At 41.5% G+C, this 24766-nt stretch overlaps 1 protein-coding gene across 3 annotated transcripts in view; it reads left to right on the top strand.

The window, feature by feature from the left end:
• The first annotated feature begins 4732 nt into the window (after positions 1-4732).
• YWHAZ (tyrosine 3-monooxygenase/tryptophan 5-monooxygenase activation protein zeta) overlaps positions 4733-24766 on the top strand; it is a 36547-nt gene continuing 16513 nt past the window's right edge. The window contains exons 1-3 of one of the 3 annotated variants that reach the window (XM_055303363.1): positions 4733-4853; positions 5544-5727; positions 8658-8962. In XM_055303363.1, the coding sequence (XP_055159338.1) occupies positions 8669-8962 (294 nt within the window). In that variant the 5' untranslated portion in view covers positions 4733-4853; positions 5544-5727; positions 8658-8668. Of the gene's footprint in view, positions 4854-5308; positions 5728-8657; positions 8963-24766 lie in introns of those variants that run through there. The other 2 variants (XM_055303362.1, XM_055303360.1) reach the window with 2 other exon arrangements.

Below are 24766 nucleotides of genomic sequence, written 5' to 3'. Positions count from 1 at the left end.
TGTTAACAGAACCAACCTAATTTTGAGCTCTCATTTCATACATTCATCAAGCACTTATTGAGGGCTCACAGGTTAGGAGTTATGTTGCTCACTAGGGATAAAAATGTGTAGATCATGGTCCCTCCCTGAAAGAGCTCATAGTATCAGGACAGACATTGACACCAAATGCAGTAACAGTGAAGCACAGTGAAGTAACAGCTAGTTGTGTTTGAATCTGAGCTGTAAGCACTATCCATAGAAAGGTGAGGAAGTTTCCCTGAAAAAATACTCATACTCAAGCTATAAATTACTGATTTGATTATCAACAGAGTCTATTTTTTTAAATTTAATTTTATTTATGATAGGCACACAGTGAGAGAGAGAGAGAGGCAGAGACATAGGCAGAGGGAGAAGCAGGCTCCACGCACTGGGAGCCCGACATGGGATTCGATCCCGGGTCTCCAGGATCGCGCCCTGGGCCAAAGGCAGGCGCCAAACCGCTGTGCCACCCAGGGATCCCCAACAGAGTCTATTTTAATGCTTTCTTGTCTCCAGTGAGATTTTACTTAAAAAAAAAAAAGATTTTTATTTATTCATGAGAGACACAAAGAGGCAGAGACACAGGAAGAGGGAGAAGCAGGCTCCATGCCGGGAGCCCGATGAGAGACTTGACCCCGGAACTCTGGGATCACGCTCTGAGCCAAAGGCAGAAGCTCAACCACTGAGCCACCCAGGTGTCCCTCTTGTTGTGTTTCTTAAATTCCACATATGAGTGAAATCATATGGTATTTGTTTTTCTCTGATTTATTTTGCTTAGTATTACACACTCTAGATTCATCTATGTTGCTGTAAATGGGAGGATTGTATTCTCCTTTATGGCTAAGTAACATCCCTTCTTGAATCCACTTCTTTTTCCTCCATTCATTTATCTATGGCTACTTGGGTTGGTTCCATATCTTGGTTATTGTAAATAATGCTGCAATTAACATAGGGGTGCATATATCATTTCAAATTAGTGTTTTTGTATTCTTTGGGTAAATATCCAGTGGTGTGATTACTGGATCATATGGTAGCTCTATTTTTCATTTTTTTGTACGTAAATAGTAAATTTTTAAAAAAGAGTAAGTAGTGAGACTATCAGTTTGATTTAGAATTGAGAGGAAATGCTACTTTTACTTACTCCTTAACTTCATTTCTTTTTCCTCCTTTTTTTTTCCTTTCCTTTTCTTTTTTAATGTTTCCCATGCTTTGCACTGCCAATGGCATTTACAGGTATTATAGTGATAGCTGTTACAAGAGATAAACCTAAATCTCAATGGCTTAAAAATTAGAAGTTATCCCTCAATAAAGTCTAAAATGATCAGGGAATAGGTTTTCAGAGATTCAGCTCCTTTCATTTCATGTTCCCACTCTCCTCTAAAGCCTTGAGATCCTCTCGATTCACTTGGCAGAGACAGTTCTTTTCAGGGACTGAACAGAGGTTCAAATCAGAAGATTTTATGGCACAGGCTTGCAAGTGGACCATATCACTTTGGTCATATAACATTAGTTAGTGCTTACTCACATGGCCACACAGAACAGCAAGGGAGACCCATGCCATGGAATCCAGCGTGGCTCTGATAGAGCAGAATGGGTTTGGTGAAGAACTAACTAGTTTGTCTCTGCCACAAACTCCAGATTATTCCAACAATAGGTAATTGTGATCTAGAGCACTATGTGGAGCTCTCTCCTTACTTTCTACTTAATGCTTGCAATAATCTGATGGAATTGGGTATTAGTATGTCCAATTTAGCCTAAGGTCACATAGCTCTTATAGACAAACCAAGATTTGTACGCAATTCTGATTCCAAAGCCCGCTGCACTATGCTGCATTTCTCCAATTAAATCATAATGTTAGAGTAAGATTATAACCTGACCAAAATTTTTTTTAACCTGACCAAATTGTAATTAAACTTAAAAGATCATGTAACTGCTGTTTCATCAGTAGAGTACATCTTTTGAGGTTTTTCCAATTTGAATAATGCGCCTTTGCAAATTCTCCTGAACTCTTATTTTAATGTATAGCATAGATCTGAAGAGGTCATGACTGTCCCTTGTAGGTGAGTGGAGCCTATTTATTGTCTCATCCCTTAAGTCTCATTAGTGCTAACAAACTAACACAAGCTTGTGTTTCCAGAGGGAACATCTTTATATCCCACTTTAAAAAAAAAAAGATTTTTATTTATTTATTTGAGAGAGAAAGCACAACTGGTAGGGGCATTGGGAGAGGGAGAATCTCAAGCAGGGTGTACCTTGAGCAGAGTCCGACAAGGGGCTCAATCTCACGATCTTAAGATCACGACCTGTGCAGAAACCAAGAGTCAGACGCTTAACTGATTGTACCACCCAGGTGCCCTCACTTTTTAAGGACATTTCAAATATATCATTCATTTTATCTTCACAACTCTTTGAACAGTAGACATCAGATATGTCCACTTATAAATGAATAATCATAGTTCAATTACTTTGTGCAAGGAATGATGCTAAGCTATATATATATGATTATAATTACTTGTATATCTCTTATAATTATGTAATAAGATAGGTCCTACATAATTATACTTATATAAGATACCTATATCTTATATATTACATATATAGAAAATTGCATTTAATCCTCAACACCACTTGATGAGTTAAGTGTTTTTATTACCAGTATTTTATTGATGTGGCAATTAAGGCATAGAAGGTTGAGCAAGTTGACTGAAGCAACAAAGCTGAGCAGGGAAGAAAATAAAACAGGTGAGGCTACATGAAATTCTCTGAGTAGTTTTCCTTAGTTCAAGTTCATAGGGCCTCTTTATTGTTTTGCCATTATCCTTGCCATTATGTTCCTATTCCTCAAAATACTTATCACGTGGGGCCTTCATGAGTTTCTCTATTCTTGTTTCCCTGCAACCTTATGACACCTTTATTTCATGAGCTCAAATTCCTTGAGTATCTAAAATCCAGTAATTCCTATTGTTTCACACACACATGCCTTGTTAGTTAAAACAAGAAGCAAACACCTAATTTAACTGTTTCCTAAAGCAAATCCACAATTTATTGGTGCAGAGAGATCCCTAAATGTCCTCTAAAACAAAAAGGCATATATTCTATCTAGACACATAATTGAGATTAGAGAAACAACTTCCATTTTAAGTAAGATTTAGTAGCTTTTTAATTTTTTAAATTTTATTATTATTTTTAATACCTTCTTTTTAAAAAAAAGTTGTATTTATTTAATCACTGTACCCCACATGGGGCTTGAACTCATTACCTGGAGATCAAGAGTTATATGCTCTTCAGACTGAGCCAGCCAGGCACCCCTAATTTCTGTCAAATTTCTGGTGCCACGTCTAGCAGAAAACCAAAGACAAATTTTAAAAGGGGAGGGTGTTGAAATATTAAGTGAGTCACTCTCTGAAAAAATTTACTTGGGAGTCAAAGTACCATGACTCTAATGTCTCAGAAAAAATAACCCTCATCAATTTGTTCATCCATTAAGTCTAGTATGAATCTGCTCTGATGCAGAAGATTGAGAGAAAATAAAACACTCTGAACTGAACTGGCCACTGGAAAACTCTCTTCTGGGTTTATACTTTACTATCTAAATGCCAGCTGGAACCTCAGGCAAAACTAATTTGTAAAATGGTCTGTGGCAGAAACAGTGTGTCCAACAACATACAGAACAGACAAGGAGCTGGAAGAGTGAGGAAAGATTTTATGTGTCTACTGGTGATAAATTCAATCCTCTGCACAACTTGAGGCTGAACTGTTTTGTGAGTCTTCTTTGTCAGTTGTGCCCTAAGGCAGGCCCCCTACTAGATGCTCAATAAAGATATGTTGGGGCGGGGGGGGGGGGGGAAGAGACCAACCAAGAAACCCACTCTTGACTACAGAGAACAACAAACTGATAGATAGTTACGATGGGGGAGGTAGATGGGAGACGGGGGAAATAAAAGGATGGGCATTAAAGAGTACACGTATTAGGATGAAAGGATTTTTTAAAAGGATATGTTGGAAAAATCAGTAAGACCAAAACGGAGTTTGCCAAGGATAGTAGGCAGAGTTCTGAGCTCTCATTGCTAACTATAAACTCTAGGTGAGATTTGCAACTGGTTTTGCAGGTCATCCAAGCACATCTTAGCTCCAACATTTAAAGGGAGGAGAGGCAGAGGCATTCCACACTGTGCTTGTCTCTCTTTGAACTTCCTTAAGTTGACTGGGTGGAGGCGAGGCTCTGCCGGTTTAGGTTGGCCCGTTGGTGCGGCACCTGCAATATCCGCTCTCCTCTTTCCCCCTCTTCTTGGCTCCGGGTCCCGGCTCCGTGCCCTGCCTGCAGCCCTCTTCCACTGCCCGCTGAGTTAACCGGGGCGCTGGGAACTACCACGTCCCTCACACCCTGCTTCAGGAGAAAACAGGCAAATATCTGTATGTTTAAATCACTGCAGCGCGATGTCTTCAAGCGGACGCTTTATTTGGATAGAAAACATCGAGTCTCCAAGAAACGAGTCGGTACCGTCCGACCTCTGCTCTCTGCCTCTCTTCGTGCTGAGGCCTCCGCGATCACCCGAACCCTCCATGCAAGAAGGAAGCCGTTTCCCCGCAGGAGCTGCAGGCTTGCAGGCTTTCTCCAAGCAGCGGCCTCTCCCCCCAGGCCTCACCTCCCGCCGGCCCCGCCCCACCCGCCCCACCTCGCGCCTCCATTGTCCCCCCGCAGCTGTCACTGCGCACAGATCCCGAGTCTCGGATTGGAAACCTTTCCCGTCACTCAACCCATCCCGCGGGGCCGGACTCCTCACTTTCTATTCCGAGCCTTAAAAGGTCTAAGGCCGCTCTCCGCGAGCCAGCAGGTAAAGCCGCGGCGGCAGAGGAGGGAGGGGCCGCGCGCTCAGGTTGGCCCCGCCTGGCGACGGGGTGCGGCGGGCTGCGGGGCGCGGGGGGAAGCGCGCCACACCGTTCCCCCCCCCCCCGGCCGCCTGACCGCGCCCTCCCCCGCCACCCCCAAATCTTGATCACAATGCCAGAGCTGCGGAGCCACCCGCGTAACCCAGCCCCGGGCCGGCGCAGGAGGCAGTTGCCACCGCGAAGCACGGAGGGCGGGGCGGGCCTGGGAGCGGGGAGGGGTGGGGGGATGTGAAAGGTCCCGGATGTTGCTGAACCGGAGCCCCTTCTAGAGGGAGTGACTGGCGCAGGCGCAGAAGGGCCGCACGGAAAGCTAAGGTGGGGGTGGGGAGGAATCTCCTTGCTGCTTTAGAGGAAGAGCGAGCCTGGGGAGGTTGCGGGGGATTCGAGAAGGGGAGGTAGGAAGGTAGTGGTGGAGAGGAGGGAAAAGAAAGGAAGGAGCTTCCTGGCCAGGCTCACTCTCCCAAGAGCAGAGAAGCTGGAAGCTGAGCGGGGCGGGGAGGAGTGCTGGTCGCAGGAGAGGCGGCGCGCTCCCCCGCTCGCCCTCTAGCGCGGGCGGGCAGGACGCGCGCGCTAGGGAGCGGCGGTTGCACTGGGCCCCCAGAGCTGTGGGCACCAATCAACGGTTGCCATAGCAGCGTTTGACGTCATCGTGCGTGTGGTGCCCCTGCTGTCGGGGCTGGTGATTGGAGGAAACCCCGTGTCTGCGGAGCCGCTGTAGCCTGTGAGCAGCCAGATCCACGGACAGAGTCTCAGCCGCGCCGCTGCCGCCCAGAGACCGCTGAGCGCCCGTCCGTCCGCCGCCACCCACTCCGGACACAGGTAAGAGACCGGGCCGCCGCCGCCGCCGCCGCCGCGTCCCACTTCTTCCTTTCCCGGACCTGCCTTCTGAAAGCGTGGGGGCCGGCCCCGCTCGCCCGGCGGTAGCCGCGCTGGGCTGAGGCGGAGTCTCCTCAGGCGGAGACGGGCGGCGGCTTCTTTTCCGCTCGGTTCGGGCGGGCGGCTCGGGCCGCCTCGGGCTCCTTGCTTCCGGATCGACGCCTTGGCCCCGATAAGCGCGGGTTCCCGGTCCTCGTCCCCGGGGGTGGAAAGGGCACCCACACGCGAGGTCCCCAGGGGCCCGCCCGGCCGCCGGCTCCCGGCGGTGACCGAGGCTCCGCGGGGCGCGATCCGTCCCCCCGGCGCCCCCGGCGCCCCCTTCCCTGTCGCCGCCCGGCTCCCCGCTCCCGCCCGAGATAATGGCTCGGCGGCTGCGGGCACTGCAGTGGCGCAGGTGAGGCCGCCCCCTCCCCTCGCCGCCCTCCCCTCCCCCTGCCTCTCCCGCCCGCTCCTCGGCGCAGCCTCCGCGCCCCGCGTTGCGGCGGCGGCTCGGCCCTCCCAGCCCTCCCCCACCCGGGCGGCGGCGCGACGGCAGGGCAGGGCCTGGGGACCCGGCCGCGAGCCGAGGCCGGCCCGGCGGCGCCCGCCAGGTACTCGAGGCGAGGCCTCGTTCTGGCCCGATGGGGAGCCGGCTCCGGGTGGGGCTGGCTTGGGACCTGGGGCCGAGTTTCCTGGGTTCCTCGGTGGGGTGGGGGATGGGGCTGAGTGGTTTTCTGTTTTTTGTTTTTTTTTCTCCTCAGGGTGAGTGGGGGGCTCCGAGCCCCGGTGGGGACGGAGAAGAGGAGGGGGTGGGGAAGGCGGTGGGCTGGCGTCTTGCTCGCCCGCCGGGTGGGCTTGAACGTGAGGGTCCCTGTGCCGGCTCCTGAGCCCGTGGCCCCCTTTGGGGGCGGGCGAGGCTGAGCCGAACAGCCGGCGGCGGCCCAGCTCGCCTGGGTGTGGCTCTCGCCCCCTCCCCCACCTGCTGCAGCTGTCCGTCCTCCTGGACCAAATGAGCACCAGCGGTGTCCGGTGGCGGCGGAGACGCGGGGGGAGAGTGGGGTGTGTCCGCCGCGCGGCCGGCCGCGGTTCCGCTTCTGCGGGCGGCGCTGGCGTCTCTGCCCCCGGGGCGGGCGGGCGGGCGGGCGGCTCCCCCCCGTTCCCCCCCGTTCCCCCTGCTTGGGCGGGGGCGGGCTGCTCCTCCCTCTCGCTCTGGTGGGGGGAATTAACGCTCAGCAGTAGGTTGGGCTCCTTGACACAGATCCGCCATGACAAAGAGGGAGAATCGGGGACTTGGGCGGAGCCAAGGAAGGGTGGCTGCGGGTAGCGTAGCGCGCTCCGAAGGGTTTGCACTTGAAAGTCAAGGTCTGCCCGCATTGGTTTCACCTCGTTCGACGTCTCACGTCGGTTAAGGGTTAAATGGGTGCGGTGAGTGCTCGCCGCAAGACCGAGGCGAGGCCTTGGAGCCCTAGCTACTCTGTGAGAAGCCTGCTGCACTTCCCCTCGTGCTCGAGGCGCTGGGGAGACAAACCTTTGTACTTGTGTTTGATAATTTTTCGTTAGAAGCACCATTAATCGGAAAGCATTTTGAGTTCCTAAGGGGGAAATTAGTAATTTCAGGGTGTGTGTGTGGGGGTGGCGGGTATGTATGTGATCTTATATTTTAAATAGGTTTGCACTGATACGGTATATCTCGCAAGTAAGCAAGCTGTTCTGGTTTGACTTTAAAAGAAAAGTATTATGGGATTTCCCTGGCAAGGTAAAGGTTGTGATGATACTGGGTTGTCAGTTCTCAGAGGGGCACTGGCTCTTCTGTTCACCTTTTAATAGAGCACTTCAGGTTGTATATTTATCTTTAAAATAATTTATTTTGTGGGATCAGTTATGGGTTAGTATCTTTCTGTGCTATTTTAGCACCTTTCAAAGGGATATCTTTCAGGAAAAGTATAGGGTAAATGAAAAGGTCTGGGGAGCTTTAAAATGAGAGAGCTAGGTGAGAAGTTATGGTAAAGGCAGCTTAAGTGATAATTAAATTTTGACTACTAGAAACAATGCAGTAATTCTACATGTAGACTGGAAACAGTTACATGGAAAACAGTATTCACACTAGAAGCTCTTAATATACACATTTTAGTGCTCCTATATATATGATGGTAAAGAAGTTGCACAACTCATAGAGGTAATTTTTAAGCGTCTATGCATGTAATAAGGTACAGGTAAATGAGACTTTAGGGTCTGCTACGATTGTGGGTGCGTGTTTTATGTTCACAGTGCCTTAAATCAAGCAATTTGGCCCATTCTCCCAGAAAATTGTCATGCTGTGATCAGCTGGCAAGTGTTGCAGAGATCAGTGGGTTTGGGGTGGGGGTAATACTAATAACATTTAAACACTTCTGACAACAATAGTAGGTATTATTAAAGTAAAAAGCCATGAATTACATTAAACTGACCTGAATCATGATTCTGGAAGTACGGTAGAGGTTGTAATGTTCGTCAACAATGCTTTCACTAAAAAAACAACTGCTTAATTTTGGATTACTTACGATATTGGAATTGAGATTTTGGCCAGGTAAGGTAAGGGTTGGATTTTGAGCCAATATACATTGGCTTTATGTGAAATTAGAATCTTCTGAACAAAGGTGATTTCATGCAATTATAGTTTTGCTTCTCTTTCGCTTTATGTTAATGGCTTTAAATTTGTCCCCTGAATGCTGAGTATGCCCCGCTCCCCCATTCTAGTCAGTCATATTTTTGTGAGGTATTAAATTCCTCGTGTGAAGACTCTTCTATAGGCAGTGAGGTTTGAGGTATTAATAGTTATTTACAAAAGGTATAATTTTGAGCCTTTCATTTTGATGGAAAAAAAATGTCTAAATGCTACTTTTTTCCCCCTACAGAGCATCCAGTCATGGATAAAAATGAGCTGGTGCAGAAGGCCAAACTGGCCGAGCAGGCTGAGCGATATGATGACATGGCAGCCTGCATGAAGTCCGTAACTGAGCAAGGAGCTGAATTATCCAATGAGGAGAGGAATCTTCTCTCAGTTGCTTATAAAAATGTTGTAGGAGCCCGTAGGTCATCTTGGAGGGTCGTCTCAAGTATTGAGCAAAAGACGGAAGGTGCTGAGAAAAAACAGCAGATGGCTCGAGAATACAGAGAGAAAATTGAGACCGAGCTAAGAGATATCTGCAATGATGTACTGGTGAGAAACATTCAGTCCAGCTTCATTATAAGATAGGGTTCCTATAATGATTATCAGATGTTACTCTCAACTTTTTTCTTTTGGTTTTTCCTTTCTTCTAAAAAAAAATTGAGTGTTCTAAATTTTGAAGTCTTCTAGGAGTCCTTACTAAAAGATATTAAAAACAGTTGTAGTCAAGTTTGTATAAAATAAATACAGTACTGATTATCAGTTCAGGTAGACTGAAAAAGACTGGTGGTGTATTTTCTATTAAATGAAATAAATAAAACTTATTTCAGTTGTGGTTAAAACATTTGCAGTAGTTTTAGAGCTCATTTTCTTAACTATGTCAGTAGATGCAGGAGTTTTACACATCTTGTAAGAGAGATGTAATTGGGAGACTCATTGTAGACCTAATACCCTTCCCTGGTTTAGCCACTATAGTGTAAAGTATCAGCTATGCAGAAAATTGTGGCTTCAGAGTTGCTTTTTGCCTCTTCCTGCATTTAAGTGTTAAAGTCAACTTTGAACACTGACAACCACAATAAAAGAGTAAATCAAATGATTTTTCTAGTTTCAATCAAATATTTTAAGAATTTAGTAAATACTGTGTTGAAGCACTGCTTCTCTAAAAAACTTTAAAAAATTGAACATTGCATTTTAATTCCTATTAATCTACTTTCTTAAAATGATAGATTTCTCACTCAGAAAAGTTTAAATCTTAGGATAAATGGTAGAAGATCCAGTCATTTAACATATATAACATTAATAGTTTTTCTTTTTTAATGAACCAGGAGTGATTTTACTAAATTACCTGCAGGACTTCATGTTACACATTGGGTCTCAGTATGGTAGGGCTCTTGTATTGACTATCCCATTTTCTCTGGACAGGTTATTGATTCTGGGACTCAGAAATCCAGATGCACATTTACTTTGAAACTTCTTCGTGGAAAGACTAATGAGCAATAGAGGATTATTTATGATGGGGTTTTAGGTTTGGGGCTTTGTTAAGCTGGTGTTGGTATTAAGATTCTTTTATACAAGTTTTTAATTACTAATGGGATAGCTTTAAGTCCTAAATTAAAATACTTTTCTCAAATGATATTTTCTTCAGGGTGTCTTTTAAAGAGTGATTGTTTTTTTATCTTAACATGGGCTCACAGAGCCTTACGTAATGTCTCTTGGTTTTTTGTTTTCGTTTTTAAAATTTTTACATTTATACGTATCATTTATTTAAGATGGGAAAGGAATTCCATGTTTTTATTGAGGCTAAATAACAAATGTTTCTCCTGTGGTTTGCTAAGGTAATAAGAATATTTAAAACTCAAAAATACATCTTTCTATAATAAAAAAATGTGCTGGGTTTTTTCTCCTTTGCTCTCTTTAGTGACTAATAGCTGTGTATATGTTACTGAATTTTGTTTGCTCTGGTGTTTTTCCTCCAATTATTGCACCTGATCAGATAATACAAGAGTTTGTTGTAAGTTATAATTTAAGACAAAAGCCAATCTTAGGAATAAAAGGGGATATAGTAATAACATTTACTCTTTACTAACAAGCTTCTTTTCTATCCCAGGTAGGTATTTGCATGTTTTCCCCAGACAAGGTATAAAAATTCCTGTCATTGCAAGGATTTTCCTAGGAAAAGACTGTAGCAGTTTTAACTTTGTTTGCCTTTGGTTTCCTTATCCAAAAAACAAAAATACTGCATAGGGTCAGTGGATGGGAATACTTAGATTGATCTGTAAATAGCTTCTTTATTATTAGATATAATATCTAATTATTAAGGGGATTTGATATTGGTGACTACCCATGTTCTCCTTCAGAATAGTACGTTCATTTTACCAAGTCTAAATGAAGTTTCCACCTTAAGACTATAGATACATGAAAGTTTAATTCCTTTACCATACAAAAGCGGAACAAATTTTTGCTTCCAGCCTTGGTCTTTTAGTTATCTAAAAGCAAATCTTTTAGCTCTGCTCTAGTGATATTTGCATAGTTTATACTTCCTAACATATAGTATCTACTCAAGTATTTGCTGGGTAAATGAAGAAAAAGGCTTCTTATGAAAAAGAGGGTAATAGAACTAGGTCAGCAGCACTGCTGATTTTCCAAGGCCTTTTCTGTTTCATCTTGGAAAATTCAGTTATTTACACATGTTGTTCTTTTTCATGTAGGCCTATCTTTTTTCATACAGGTCATGTTGGCTCTGGAAACATCTTGCATAGAATTCCTTTTCCCCTTTTTGAGTAAAATGTAAGAATAAAATATAGCAGAACTGACCTTTCTCCTAGAGAAAAAAATTTTTTGATGTACTTGATGATTAGTGAAAGTTTATAATTTAAGATCTTATATGGTAAAAACCATAATCATATTTTTCTAGGTTTTTTTTTGAACTTTGATTTTTTTTTTTTTTCCATTTGAGAAAAATAAGTGGGTAATCCCTTTTCAGAATTAAACTTACTGGTCTGTTGTGTTAGTGATAAACTAGACTGCATTGTTCTGTTGAGCACCTATATCATACTAGCCAAGACCTCTTCCCATAAAAAGGAGCTAAGTTTTTCTGAAGAACTCTTTAGTCTGTTCTCAAATGGTTACTGCCGTTCTGGTTACGTGGATTTATCAAGTGTTTATATCATTTACTAAGCGGAGAAAGGGTAGTCTTGTACTTTGTACAAGAGTTTTAGAGCATTACTGTGGAAAATGGTCACAAGTGTATTCTTCACAACATGGACTTTTCTTTTTGTAAGAGAACTTGGGGCTCTTCCCTGTGTTATTAATTGAAGTTTGCAGTATGTGAACTAATGCTATCTGCCTTTCCTGCCAGATCTTAGACCAAAAGCTCTCTTGGTAGTGGGGCAAGGACTCCGCACTAGTGATCTCTACTACCCTCCTCTGTATAAACCCACAAGAAGAAGCCAAAAACTGGAAGTTTTGTCCTAAGCATGGGATGACAAAATACATACTAGAAAACCTAATTCCAGCTCAAAAAAGAATGTAGTGGTGCAAGAAGAACACCACCTTTTTGAGTCAGAATAGCTTTTTACCATCTAATCGTTGCAAGGCCTAAGGAAATCATTTAGTCCCTTTGAGAGAAAACTGAGTCCAATTAAATGACAGTAATGTCTACCCCATAGGATTGGTTGTTTTTTTTTTTTAATTTTTTTATTTATTTATGATAGTCACACAGAGAGAGAGAGAGGCAGAGACACAGGCAGACGGAGAAGCAGGCTCCATGCACCGGGAGCCTGACGTGGGATTCGATCCCGGGTCTCCAGGATCGCGCCCTGGGCCAAAGGCAGGCGCCAAACCGCTGTGCCACCCAGGGATCCCTACCCCATAGGATTGTTATGGAGAATGAAAATCAGGAGTCTCCTAACTCCGGAGTCCAGAAATAAGATTTAAAAGATCCAAGAAGCCATAAAAACTGTGTTTTTGTGGGGTTGAGATTCCATACTGACCAGTATATTTTCCAGAGTTTACTTAAAAAATCTGAAAACACTGCTTATAGGAGGTGAAGCAGTAAAATCTTGATTCTATCATTTCAAACACTTGGCAACGGTAGTTGAGTAATAATAAGTTATTCAGTTAACTTGAGTTCCATTTTTTATGCTTCTCTACATTTTTATTTGTCCAAGACAGTTTTAAGGTGTGGTTGCTGGGCATTGGTTTTTATCTATAGCCTACAGAACTGCCATTAAGCAGGAACAAGCCAGGAAACCAGGTAACTTTTGGGCCTTTGCTGCTCTGAATATATTAATACGTGCCTTGGGCTTTAAAAACCGCTACATGGAATTGTAAGCTGAAAATCACTAGGCAGCTCTTTTATTGGAATAAGGGCTTCTCGGGCAGCCCTGGTAGCCCAGCAGTTTAACGCTGTCTTCAGCCCAGGGTGTGATCCTGGAGACCCGGGATTGAGTCCCATGTCGAGCTCCCTGCATGGAGCCTGCTTCTTCTGCCTGTGTCTCTGACCCCCCCCCCCCCGCCCCGTGTCTCTCATGAATAAATAAATAAAATCTTAAAAGAAAAAAGAAAGGAATAAGGGCTTCTCAAAAGAATTCTAGTGTTACACTCATCTTTACTACTTAATATATTTACATGTTTTTGTCAAATGGCTTTGGTATGTTTGAAAATATGAAGACCTTCTGTGGCATATAGATATCTACAGTCTCTTTCCAGGGAGGAATATATTGGACAGAACCTTTTTGGTAATAAAATTCAGTATTTTTTGAAGATTTACTATGATAAGCAGTAAGTATTTCACCTGGTGAGGTGTTTTATATAGTTGGAAAGTCTGAGGTATATGATGTGAAAATTGAAGAAAATAAAAGAATGGAAATAGAAAGGCAAGTGTTTGCTTTTTGGTGGGAAGGGGAAGAATAACCAACAATTTGATTAAGAGCAGCAGGCTTCCTATCCTTCAGTATAGCAGTACTTCACTAAGAATCTTTTCACCTGTGCTAGGAAGATAGATAACTTGGAGATGTTTAGTTTTAGTGATGAGCTGTGAAGATTATTATTAGCGTGTTAAAAGTGAGCTAAGGAAAAGATAAAAGGGTTCAAAAGTGGAATAGAGTGTGTTAAAATCTCAAGTATAGGTAGTACAGGCACACTTAGGAAATAATGATTCAACTCTTAATCTATTCAAGAAAAAGGAAGAAATTGTATGCAGCCCCCACAGAGGCATTTTGAACTAGAAGGGTGAAAAATAAGCTATAAGCTACCTTAGAGTTTTAATAGCTCACCAAGAGTAATTTTGCTCTTCATTTTTTCTCTTTTAAGAACACTCAACTTTGGGCAGCCTGGGTGGCTCAGTGTTTTAGGGCCGCCTTCAGCCCAGAGCATGATCCTGGAAACCCAGGATCGAGTCCCAGGTTGGGCTCCCTGCATGGAGCCTGCTTCTCCCTCTGTCTGTGTCTCGGCCTCTCTCTCTCTCTGTGTATCTCATGAATAAATAAATAAAATTTAAAGAAAAAAAACCTCAACTTTATCAGTAAAGAAATCCTAGCGGTATACCTCAATAGTGGTACAGCGGAAGCATCCTAATTAATTGGTTAAATGAAAAATAGTTTAAGTATATGGTCATACTTGCTTTAAATATTTGTTTTAAATTAAAACCTATGTTCTTTTGTCCATTTTTAATATGAGGCCAAAGTGTTTTCACATGATTTGCTAACTACCCCTAAAAGTGTGTCCTTTATAAAATACAGTTTGAGTTTGCATAGTAGAGTGAGAACCTAATGTTTGCTAAGCAGTTGGTTAGTTAAGATTCCCTCTAGAAATGTGTAATTTTTCTAAACTTTTAGTTTTCAACTCAAGTGATTTTTCTGTATATAACTCTCCTTTGAAAACTAGTTTGTTACAAAAAAAAAAAAAAACCCACCTTAGTTATCCAAAGCACTCAATTTTGTTTTCATAGTAACGTATTTTTTCATGCTTGTATTTCCTATCATGTAAATAATATTTTAAGTAATTACAGCCAGTATAGTCGCATGGTTTTGGAAACAAATACTGGACTATTAATCAGGTATCTTAAGAAATAGTAACTGCTGATAGAAACTGAGGGGGGAGATTCCAGAGAGTAGCTGAAAAATCTGTCCTCAAGCATTTAGGTCTAAATCATGAGTGTTTATCGTGTTTGCTTACCTAGGAGTGAAGAGCATAGTATAATCCAGGTTATCTATTAAGTGAAATTGGTTAATCTAGCACATGAAGCTTTTATAGAAGTTGTTGCATTCTAGATCTTTTTATTAGAACATTAAATGGGAACATTGCTTCCTTTATTTAAAAACCTTTTTCAGGTATCCCTGGGTGGCTCAGCGGTTTGGCGCCTGCCTTTGGCCCAAGGCGTGATCCTGGAGTCCCGGGATCAAGTCCCGCGTCAGGCTCCCAGCACTGGAGCCTGCTTCTCCCTCTGCCTCTCTCTCTCTCTCTGTCTATCATGAATAAATAAATATTTTTTAAAAAGAAGCCTTTTTCGATAATTTTGCAAGAGATGAGACTAGGAGGGATGGGTACTGGTTAGATCGTACTGTACTAATATGTATGCCTAGTATAATGCCTAGTTAATGTTACAAACTAAGGAGTGAGGGACTTGAAAGCCCATGGAAAGTGACACCAAATTTTGCTTCTTAAAAGGTGGGTTGGTAAACATGCAAAAATCCTTGTTTTTATAAGGAAAATCCGCTTTTATAATTTTACAGATTTTTTTGAAGATTTGATCTTTTATAGTCTGGTTCTTTTTTTTTTTTTTAAGATTTTATTTATTCATGAGAGAGAGAAAGGCAGAGAGACACAGGCAGAGGGAGAAGCAGGCTCTTCATGGGAGCCCGATATGGGACTTGATCCCAGGACTCCACGATCACGCCCTGAGCCAAAGGCAGACGCTCAACCTGCCAAGCCACCCAGACGTCCCATATAGTCTGGTTTTTTGGACTCATTTTCTTTTACTATTATCAGAATAGGTTCTCAGTGTCCTCCATTATATAGTTTGTTAATCATTTGTTTATATTTTGTTTATATATTGTTTAATCTTGTTTTGGTAATTGAGGCTTTAACCTATGAAAGATTTAGGGTTTTTCCTCCCATGAATAGTGTTTTTTCATAGCTGATAAGTATTTCTAGCATATAAGGGGAACCCAATATATGAAATAGTTTTGCCTTTATAGTGTTACTGGGCTATTGAGATTAATTTGACTACACATTTTTGATCCCAAAGTAGGTGATCCTTGGTATATTCATAGTGAAGAATATATGTGTGTATGAGAAATTTTCTTTTAAAAAGTTAATTAAAGTTGTAGATGTTCTGATGTGAAACACTTAAAAACTTATTATCATCCATTGAAATTATAATAGGTTTTAGGAATTTCATCCTGGTTCTTGTAGTTCTTCAGTATGATAGTTTTACATTGAGAACACTGCTCTTTAGGGGATTTAAAATTGCTGTAAGTTTCAGTATGCTAAAAGCCAGAGTTCTCTTTTTTTTTTGAAGTTACCTGTCCTTTCTGTCGACTTAATTTTAGCAGTTCTGTGCTGCATACAGCTCTGATTATTTCTGTGAAACACTGATTTCTTTCTGTTCCGCTTGATTTTGCCAAAATCCAAGAGAGCCTTTGACTCTAGTTTGTTCTTACTATGTCCTAAGGCAAACCACTGTAATTCTCATCTTTATGGCCTGAGGGTTTCTGCTTCATTACTCTGATTTAGAATTTAATCTTGTTCATTTTTTTTAAAGATTTTATTTATTTATTCATGTGAAACACACAGAGGCAGAGACACAGGTAGAGGGAGAAGCAGGCTCCATGCAGGGAGCCTGATGTGGGACTCAATCCCAGGACTGGGGGATCACGCCCTGAGCTGAAAGCAGATGCTCAACCCCTGAGCCACCCAGGCATCCCAGTCTTGTTCATTTTTTTTTTTTTTCAACTTCAGAGGATTAGCTTCATTCTCCTTGAAAACAGGACAGACCACTGAAATTTGTGGTATTTAATTTGATATTAAGCATATCCACATTTTTTAGCACAAATTTGAATTTGGCTTGGGAGGAATGGTATGTTTAGCCACAGCATCTCACATTTTTGTGCAGTAGGTCCTTCTTCATTTATACTTTCTGAATGAAAAACTTCTATCAGAAAAATGTAGTACCACTTGTCATTGATTTAGTTGTGCATTTTCTGGTAAGATAATGTGACATAAGTAGTAATGTTATAGAATAGTCTTCTTAAGATTTTATTTATTTGACAGTGCAAGCATGCGCACACACAAGCAAGGGGAGTTGCAGGCAGAGGGAGAAGGAGAAGCAGGCTCCTAAAATGATGACCTGAGCAGAAGGCAGAACTTAACCAACTGAGCCATTCAGGAGCCCTATGGAATAGTCTTGTATCTTGCCAGAGTTTTCTTTTGTGTTCTCTTGGCTTATTTATTGCTGCAGTGTGACTCTTGAGGCAACAAAGTATGGATGTATAGCTGATTTGGTATCAGTATGATTCTGTGATATGCACATTTGTTTATATTGGAATAGGTTACTAAAAGGTTTCAGCATATTAACTTTTTGTGACTTTCTTTTCATAGATTTTTTTTTTTAAGATTTTATTTATTGATTGATGAGAGAGACAGAGAAAGGGGGGCAGAGACACAGGCAAAGGGAGAAGCAGGCGCCATGCAGGGAGCCTGACGTGGGACTCAGTCTTGTGTCTCTAGGATCAGGCCCTGGGCTGAAGTTAGCGCCAAACCGCTGAGCCATCCGGGCTGCCCCTTCTTTTCACAGAATTTATTGTGAGCATTCTTCCTTTCTCCCCCAAATAAAAATAATGGCTTACAGTGGTGTTAACTGTAGAGAATGTAAGGACCATCTCTCAAATGTTAGTGTGTAGAGTTAAGTAGACCAAAATAAAAATAAGACTTTGCTTGGGAAGCCTGGGTGGCTCAGCGGTTGAGCGCGTCTGCCTTCGGCTTAGGGTGTGATCCTGGAGTACCAGGATGCAGTCCCACATTGGGCTCCCTGCATGGAATTTGCTTCTCCCTCTGCCTGTGTCTCTGCCTCTTTCTGTATCTCTCATCAATCAATAAATAAAATCTTTAAACAAAACAAAAGAAGACTTTGCTCACTGGGTTGACCTGTAGGTAGATATGCTTGTTGATTTATTTATTTTAATATAGGAAAGACTCAATTGAATTTAATTTGCAAGGAGTGTTCAATTTTTCTTGTATTGGGATTTCATTTACTTGAATTTTTTAAAAAAGATTTTATTCATGAGAGACAAAGAGAGAGAGAGGCAGAGACACAGGCAGAGGGAGAAGCAGGCTCCATGCAGGGAGCCCGACATGGGACTCGATCCCGGGTCTCCAGGATCATGCCCTGGGCTGAGGGCGGCGCTAAACCGCTGAGCCATCCAGGCTGCCCTACAAATGCTTTTCTGAAAAACACCTGCATGCTGATCCAAGACTGATGAACTTGTCTGCTTATATTTCTTTTGCTTCTGAAAACATAATAAACACCATTGCCCAGAGTTTAGAACGTAGACCTGCTTGGACCACCTTTAACCCAGGGACATTAAATCTTACCCCCAAATGCATTACTTTTAAAATGCAGTTCTATGGAATTGACAGTTGAGGGCAGTATTACATATAGGAAGGCTCTAATATACTTAACAAGTTCTCAATTCAGTAATTTGAATACTTTACTAAGGTGTTTGGAAGATGTTTAGAAATAGTGATATATTGAGGACTGACTTTTCAGTTTCCCCTTTGGTTGTTTTTATTTGATAGAGGGGCTTATCAGACAATGTAATTGGATCAAAGGGATAAGACTTGAAGAATAATCGTGTAATTTTTCTAAAAATAAAGGAAACTGGGGCAGCCCCGGTGGTGCAGTGGTTGTGCAGTGGTTTGGCGCCGCCTGCAGCCTGGGGTGTGATCCTGGAGACCCGGAATCGAGTCCCACATGGGGCTCCCTGCGTGCAGCCTGCTTCTCCCTCTGCCTGTGTCTCTGCCTCTCTTTCTCTCTCTCTGTCTATGAATGAATAAATAAAATCTTAAAAAAAAATAAAAATAAAGGAAACTAAAATATGTACTACCTTTTAAAGGTATGGTAGAATCTAGCACAGGCTGTGCAAACTTTTGGAGTTTGAGATTTTTATTCATTTTATGACTTTGAGCTAGTTATTCCATCTCTAGCTTTATTTCCCCATCTTCAAAATGGCAGTGAGGATCTACCTTGAGGATGTTTTGAGAATTACTGACTTAATACACACCCATGGTGATATTAAATAACAAATATACTGCTTAACCTTTTTTTGTACTTCTGATCGTTACTTCGGTGTGGTTTAATTAATTTTGAGGTTAAATATAAGAATTTTGATTAACTGCTTAAACTTCTTATATTTAATGTTTATTTTATAAGCTCCCTGTGCTATTAAAAAGTATAATAAATACTAAAAGCCCCCCCCTTAAAGATTTTATTTATTCATTAGAGACAGAGAGAGAGAGACAGAGAGAGAAAGGCAGAGGCGTAAAGGCAGAGGGAGAAGCAGGCTCCATGCAGGGAGCCCGACCTGGGACTCACATCCTGGGCTGAAGGTGGCACTAAACCGCTGAGCCACCTGGGCTGCCCAAAAGCCCCTTTTCTTAAAAAATCTTGACAACTTAGGAAAATGAACACAACCACAAAAAACAAAGACTTCATGTTGGTTGAATGTGAAAGACTTCACCTTTTTTAAAAAAGCAACGGATAATATCTAGTCCCACCAGGAAGTTCATAATAATATAGAGTGTGCATGTGCAAATTAAAAAAACTATGAAAAAATGAGGCATTTTAAACAAGTGTTTTGTGGTGGAAATACTTGGTTAGCGACCAGCCCAGGTCACGGTTGATGCCAACTCTAAAAAGGGTTCTGCCTCAGAGGAGGAAGAGGAAAACCCTTAAGCATGTCAGAACAATTTTAGCAGTTAACACCTAGTGCTCTATAAATTCTCTTTGGTACTTCCTACCATTTACTTTTTTTTTATTATTTTATTTTATTTATTCATGAGACACACAGAGACACAGACAGGCATAGGGAGAAGCAGGCTCCATGCAGGAAGCCCGATACGGCACTTGGTCCCGGGACTCCAGATCACAGGACTCCAGGATCACACCCTGAACCAAAGGGTAGACGCTCAACCACTGAGCCACCCAGACATTCCTCTGAACCTGATTTAACTTAGCAATTCCTCGTCCCACTTAACTGTGAGTCCTTTCAACCAACTGATTTTTCAGAAATGCATACAAAATGTTCTAGAACACCAGGCTGTCAGCATTTTCTGCAGATGTTTTGTTTTTTTTTTTAATTTTTATTTATGATAGTCACAGAGAGAGAAAGAGACAGAGGCAGAGACATAGGCAGAGGGAGAAGCAGGCTCCATGCACTGGGAGCCTGATGTGGGATTCGATCCCGGGTCTCCAGGATCGTGCCCTGGGCCAAAGGCAGGCGCCAAACCGCTGCGCCACCCAGGGATCCCTCTGCAGATGTTTTTTGATTCATTTTGGGAGAAAACTTCAGGGAGCAGCAACTACTATAGCTGTCAGCAGGAATTAGGATTACGTTTTTGATTTTTAATATTCCTTAAACACCAAGGTTAATATATCGTGGTTTTCTCTAATTCAGTTGTTGACTTTATAGAAGTTAAATGGTGAGGATTTGCCATTTATTTATTAATAGAAAATGTATTCAGTTAAGTGATGAGAATTCTCTCTGATCCCATCCTTGAAAGTTAAGTAGCTCTGTTTTTTCATACTAAATGACCTTATTCATAGGACACCTAAAATTGTATTCTTGTAGATCAGTAAAGCATAGGAAGGTGAGTTTAAGTCAAAATGTCTGCAAATTAGTTCTTGAAACAGCCCGATTCATTAGCATTTTTGGTGAAGCATTTTTCTAATTGGTTGGAAGCAACTAAGTTGCAGTTCAAAGAAATAAGTCCATTCCAGCCACAAGGGGGAGCAAGAGACTAATTTGCAAGTTGATGGGCTCCTATTGGCAACAAAACCTGCTTTTTTAGATCTAGGAATGATAAAAGGCTCCGTGGCTCTGCAGAGTAAAGTGAAAGTTCTGGGAATATTCTCTGCACAGAATTATTCTTGCTTAATTCACAAGATTAGAAATTTGACTTTATGCAATGTGCTGTAATATTGGAATTAAATTTCCTGTTGAGGTTATTGCTAAAAATGACTTCAGAGTGTTACAAGTTTTATAATTAAATAATAAATTGGGAGTTGAACTTTATACAATCATTGAACTTCAGGCTTGAAGAAGCATCCACCCTAGATTTTTTATTTTCACAGGTAAGAAACTGAAGCTCAGAGGTTCAGTGACTTCTCTTAGGTCATACCCTAAACATAATATTTTCTATCTCTTACTGTATCACCTTAGTTGTAGACTGAGACATGATGCTTACTCTCCTACAAGTATGAGTTATTGGGGATTGTTGGAATAACTGGAAAAGTTACCTCTTTAATTCCATTAAAAACAATGGCTTCAAATTTAGACTATATTTTAGGATTCTAATACTTAAATGGAAATAATGAGAATCTCATTTGAAAGCCTTTGTGCCTCAGCTTCCTGCCCCCTTTTCTCCTTTAACCACTGGAATTTTTCATGCATGATTTGTATGAAAGCCGTATATCTGTGTGTTAACCTCTCTTCATTTCTTTTCATGGAAGAGGGCCATGGTAGTACAGTCTAAAACAGAGGAATGGGTTATGAGAGCTTGATCTTTCCCATTCACATACTTGGTGAGGTCAAGTCAAAGGAGACATACTGCAGGCATATTTTCAAATTGCAGTCCATAAAAGTCTCATTAGGGGTTCATTTGCTTTGATATTCTGGGGGCTATTTACTGTTTGCTAATGACATTTTATGTATATTCTTCTTAATGGAAATTAAATTTGGCTAATACTCTAAGAAAAAGTAAGAACCTCCTTTCTAACCCTTGTATTTTTGTTTATAAATGCATCAGCACTTACCAATCCAGTAAAGAAATTTGAAAAACACAATAGAGCACAAAAGGGTATGAGGATGGAGAGCAAAATCACTGGTATTGTCATTGTTCTAGATATACTCACTATTAGAAAAGATTTTTATTTTTTTAAAGATTTTTCTTTAAAACATATATATATATTTTAAAGATTTTATTTATTGATTGATGAGAGACAGAGAGCAAGAGGCAGAGACACAGGCAGAGGGAGAAGCAGGCTCCATGCAGGGAGCCCGATGTAGGACTCTATCTCGGGTCTCCAGGATCACGCCCCTGGCTGAAGGTGGTGCTAAACCTCTGAGCCACGGGGGCTGCCCAAAACATATTTTATATAACATATTAACCCAAAGGGAAAATAACCTTTTTTTACATATGGTAATTAAATTCTAACTAGTTGTCTTTTTTAACTTCTAATTTTGAAATAGTTTCAAACTTGGGAAAAAATTGGAAAAATAGTATGAGTATTTCCCATATATCCTTTACCTGATTCCCTAAATGTTAACATCTCCTATATAACCACAGTATAATTATCAATTTTTTGTGAAATAATTGTTGAAGTAAAACTGTATAACCTGTAGAATTTATTCATAGATAGTACCACTATATCCTAATTCTGGTCCAGAATTCAACCCAGGATCACACTTTTCATTGTCCTGTCTCCTTATTCTCCTTTATTCTGGATCAATTTTTAACTGCTTTCCCTTTTGTGATTTTGCCACTTTTTTCAAGAGCACTAGCCTATTATTCTGTTGACTATCCCTCAATTTTATTTTCTCTGAGTTCTCGTAATTCAGATTGTGCATTTTGGGGGAAGATTTCCATTTCCTGGAAGTGATATTGTGCTCTCTAGGAGACACATGATGTTATCCTGCTACTTTACCAATTAATATTTAGATGGGACATTAATCTAAATTGCTGAGAACTTCTAGGAACCCCCTGTGATACAAAAGAAAGTATCAATCAGTTGAATTTTTTTTAAAAGATAGACACCCCATAGTATGATTGTTTTGTCAAAGGTTATGAACAGAATGTATTTTGCCAAAGTACTTTCTAAATGGGTTATGTCATTTTCTGATGAATGAATTACTCTTTGAAAGCGGGAAGAGGGCAGTCCCCTGTGGCACAGCGGTTTAGCGCCGCCTGCAGCCTGAGGTGTGATCCTGAAGACCCAGGATCAGGTCCCACGTCGGGTTCCCTGCATGGAGCCTGTTTCTCACTCTGCCTGTGTCTCTGCCTCTCTCTCTCTCTCTCTGTGTCTCTATGAATAAATAAATAAAATCTTTAAAAAAAAAAAAAGAAAGGGGGAAGATATCCCAGTTCTATAACTTGTTATTTCCTTTGAAATACGTTGTTCATTAGCTGGCTTCATGTATAGTAATTGGCAAGCCCAAGTCACAGCACATAGACCAGTGAATTAACTTAAGTGCATAGTGACTATTCTTTAGGGCTGAAATAAATGTATATATAAACACTTTATAATAGGTATTTGTTAATTTTTAAGAAAGTAAGGAAGAGGGAGGGACACCTCCCTGGGTGACTCGGTGGTTGAGCATCTGCCTTAGGCTCAAGGCGTGATCCTGGAGTCCCAGACCCCGGGATCGTGGACTCCCTGCAGGGAGCCTGCTTCTCCTTCTGCCTGTGTCTCTGCCTCTCTCTCTCTCTCTCTCTGTCTCTCTTATGAATAAATAAATGCAATCTTCAAAAAAGGAAAAGAAAGGAAGAAAACGTGACCTTGAATTTAAAGAAAATCTAAGGAATAGTGGTGGGGTAGGAAGTGTTCATGCATTAGAGACATTTTCCTGGGATAAAATTGGAAGGAGGGCTTTGAAATTAATGCTGTGATGAAACACAAGAAGGCCCTATCTCTGTTGGATTTTTATCTCCCTTAGCCTCCTTTAGGGTCATTAATTACATAAGAAACCTGGAGCTTTTCCAGGAGTCCTGCAACCATGTTAGGATATATACGTACCTAGCCTGCCCCTTGGCTGCTGTTTCTGAAGATAGTTGACCCTTGCGCTATGTGAGGGATGGGGTGCAGTTGAAAATTGATAGACTCCCCCAAAACTTAACAGCCTACTGTTGAATGGAAGCCTTACCAGTAACAAATAATCTGTTAACATATTTTGTATGTTACATGTGTTGTACACTGTATTCTTAAAATTAGAAAAAAATGTTAAGAAAATACATTTACAGTACTCTAAAAAAAACCACTTATAGGTGGACTTGTGTAGTTCAAACGTATTATTCAAGGGTTATTTGTAGGGATCCCTGGGTGGTGCAGCGGTTTGGCGCCTGCCTTTGGCCCAGGGCGCGATCCTGGAGACCCGGGATCGAGTCCCATATCGGGTTCCCGGTGCATGGAGCCTGCTTCTCCCTCTGCCTATGTCTCTGCCTCTCTCTCTCTCTCTCTCTCTCTCTCTCTCTCTGTGACTATCATAAATAAAAAAAAAAAAATTTTTTTTAAAAAAAGGGTTATTTGTATATGTGCTTACAGAAACCAAACACTTGTCATTTTTAGCAGTTTCTTAGGTATTTAGAGAAGCAATACATTGTTTTTACTCTTTACAGAATAACCATTATCTAACATACAGTACCAACCTTAAGAGTTTCTATCACGTTTTTTCTCAACTAGAAACTGGGTAAGATGATAAACTCTTGGGCAGCCCTGGTGGCCCAGTGGTTTAGCGCCTCCTTCAGCCCAGGGTGTGATCCACGTTAGGCTCCCTGCATGGAGCCTGCTTCTCCCTCTGCCTGTGTCTCTGCCTCTCTCTCTCTCTCTCTCTCTCTCTCTGTCTGTCATGAATAAATAAATAAAATCTTAAAAAAAATGATAAACTCTTGATAGTCTTCAGGTGGCTGAGCTAAGATTATTTCCTTTACTCTCAAGATTATTCTAGTTTTCTTATATTAAAATGAAGCTGTTCTAACTATGCATATGTAATTCAGCCTGGGGATTTAATGTTTAAGGACCTAATATGTTAATATGTATAAAACATGTGTCTTTAAAGAGCCTATAAGAAGGTTAAGAAAAGATTACATATGTGACAAGTTAAAGATAAAACTTAGAATTTTTAATTTTAAATTATAATGACTCTGGATAATAATTTAGGTGTTATAGAGCATAGGATATGAAGTAAAAAAAATAAGAATAAAAATTTTCTGATTTTTGTCCTGTCTGCTCAGAGGTAATCTGTATTAGTCCTAGTCCTTTTTGTTGTATCCTGGGAATTTATGGTTCCCATGCAAACAATTCTGTCCTTGAAGAAGATACATGAATTAGGATCATAAAGTATTTTGGGAGCCCCTGGTTGA

The sequence above is a fragment of the Nyctereutes procyonoides genome, unplaced genomic scaffold (assembly GCF_905146905.1).
Source record: "Nyctereutes procyonoides isolate TBG_1078 unplaced genomic scaffold, NYPRO_anot_genome, whole genome shotgun sequence".
NCBI classification, from domain to species: Eukaryota; Metazoa; Chordata; class Mammalia; order Carnivora; family Canidae; genus Nyctereutes; species Nyctereutes procyonoides.
This window is presented reverse-complemented; position numbering and strand designations above follow the sequence as displayed.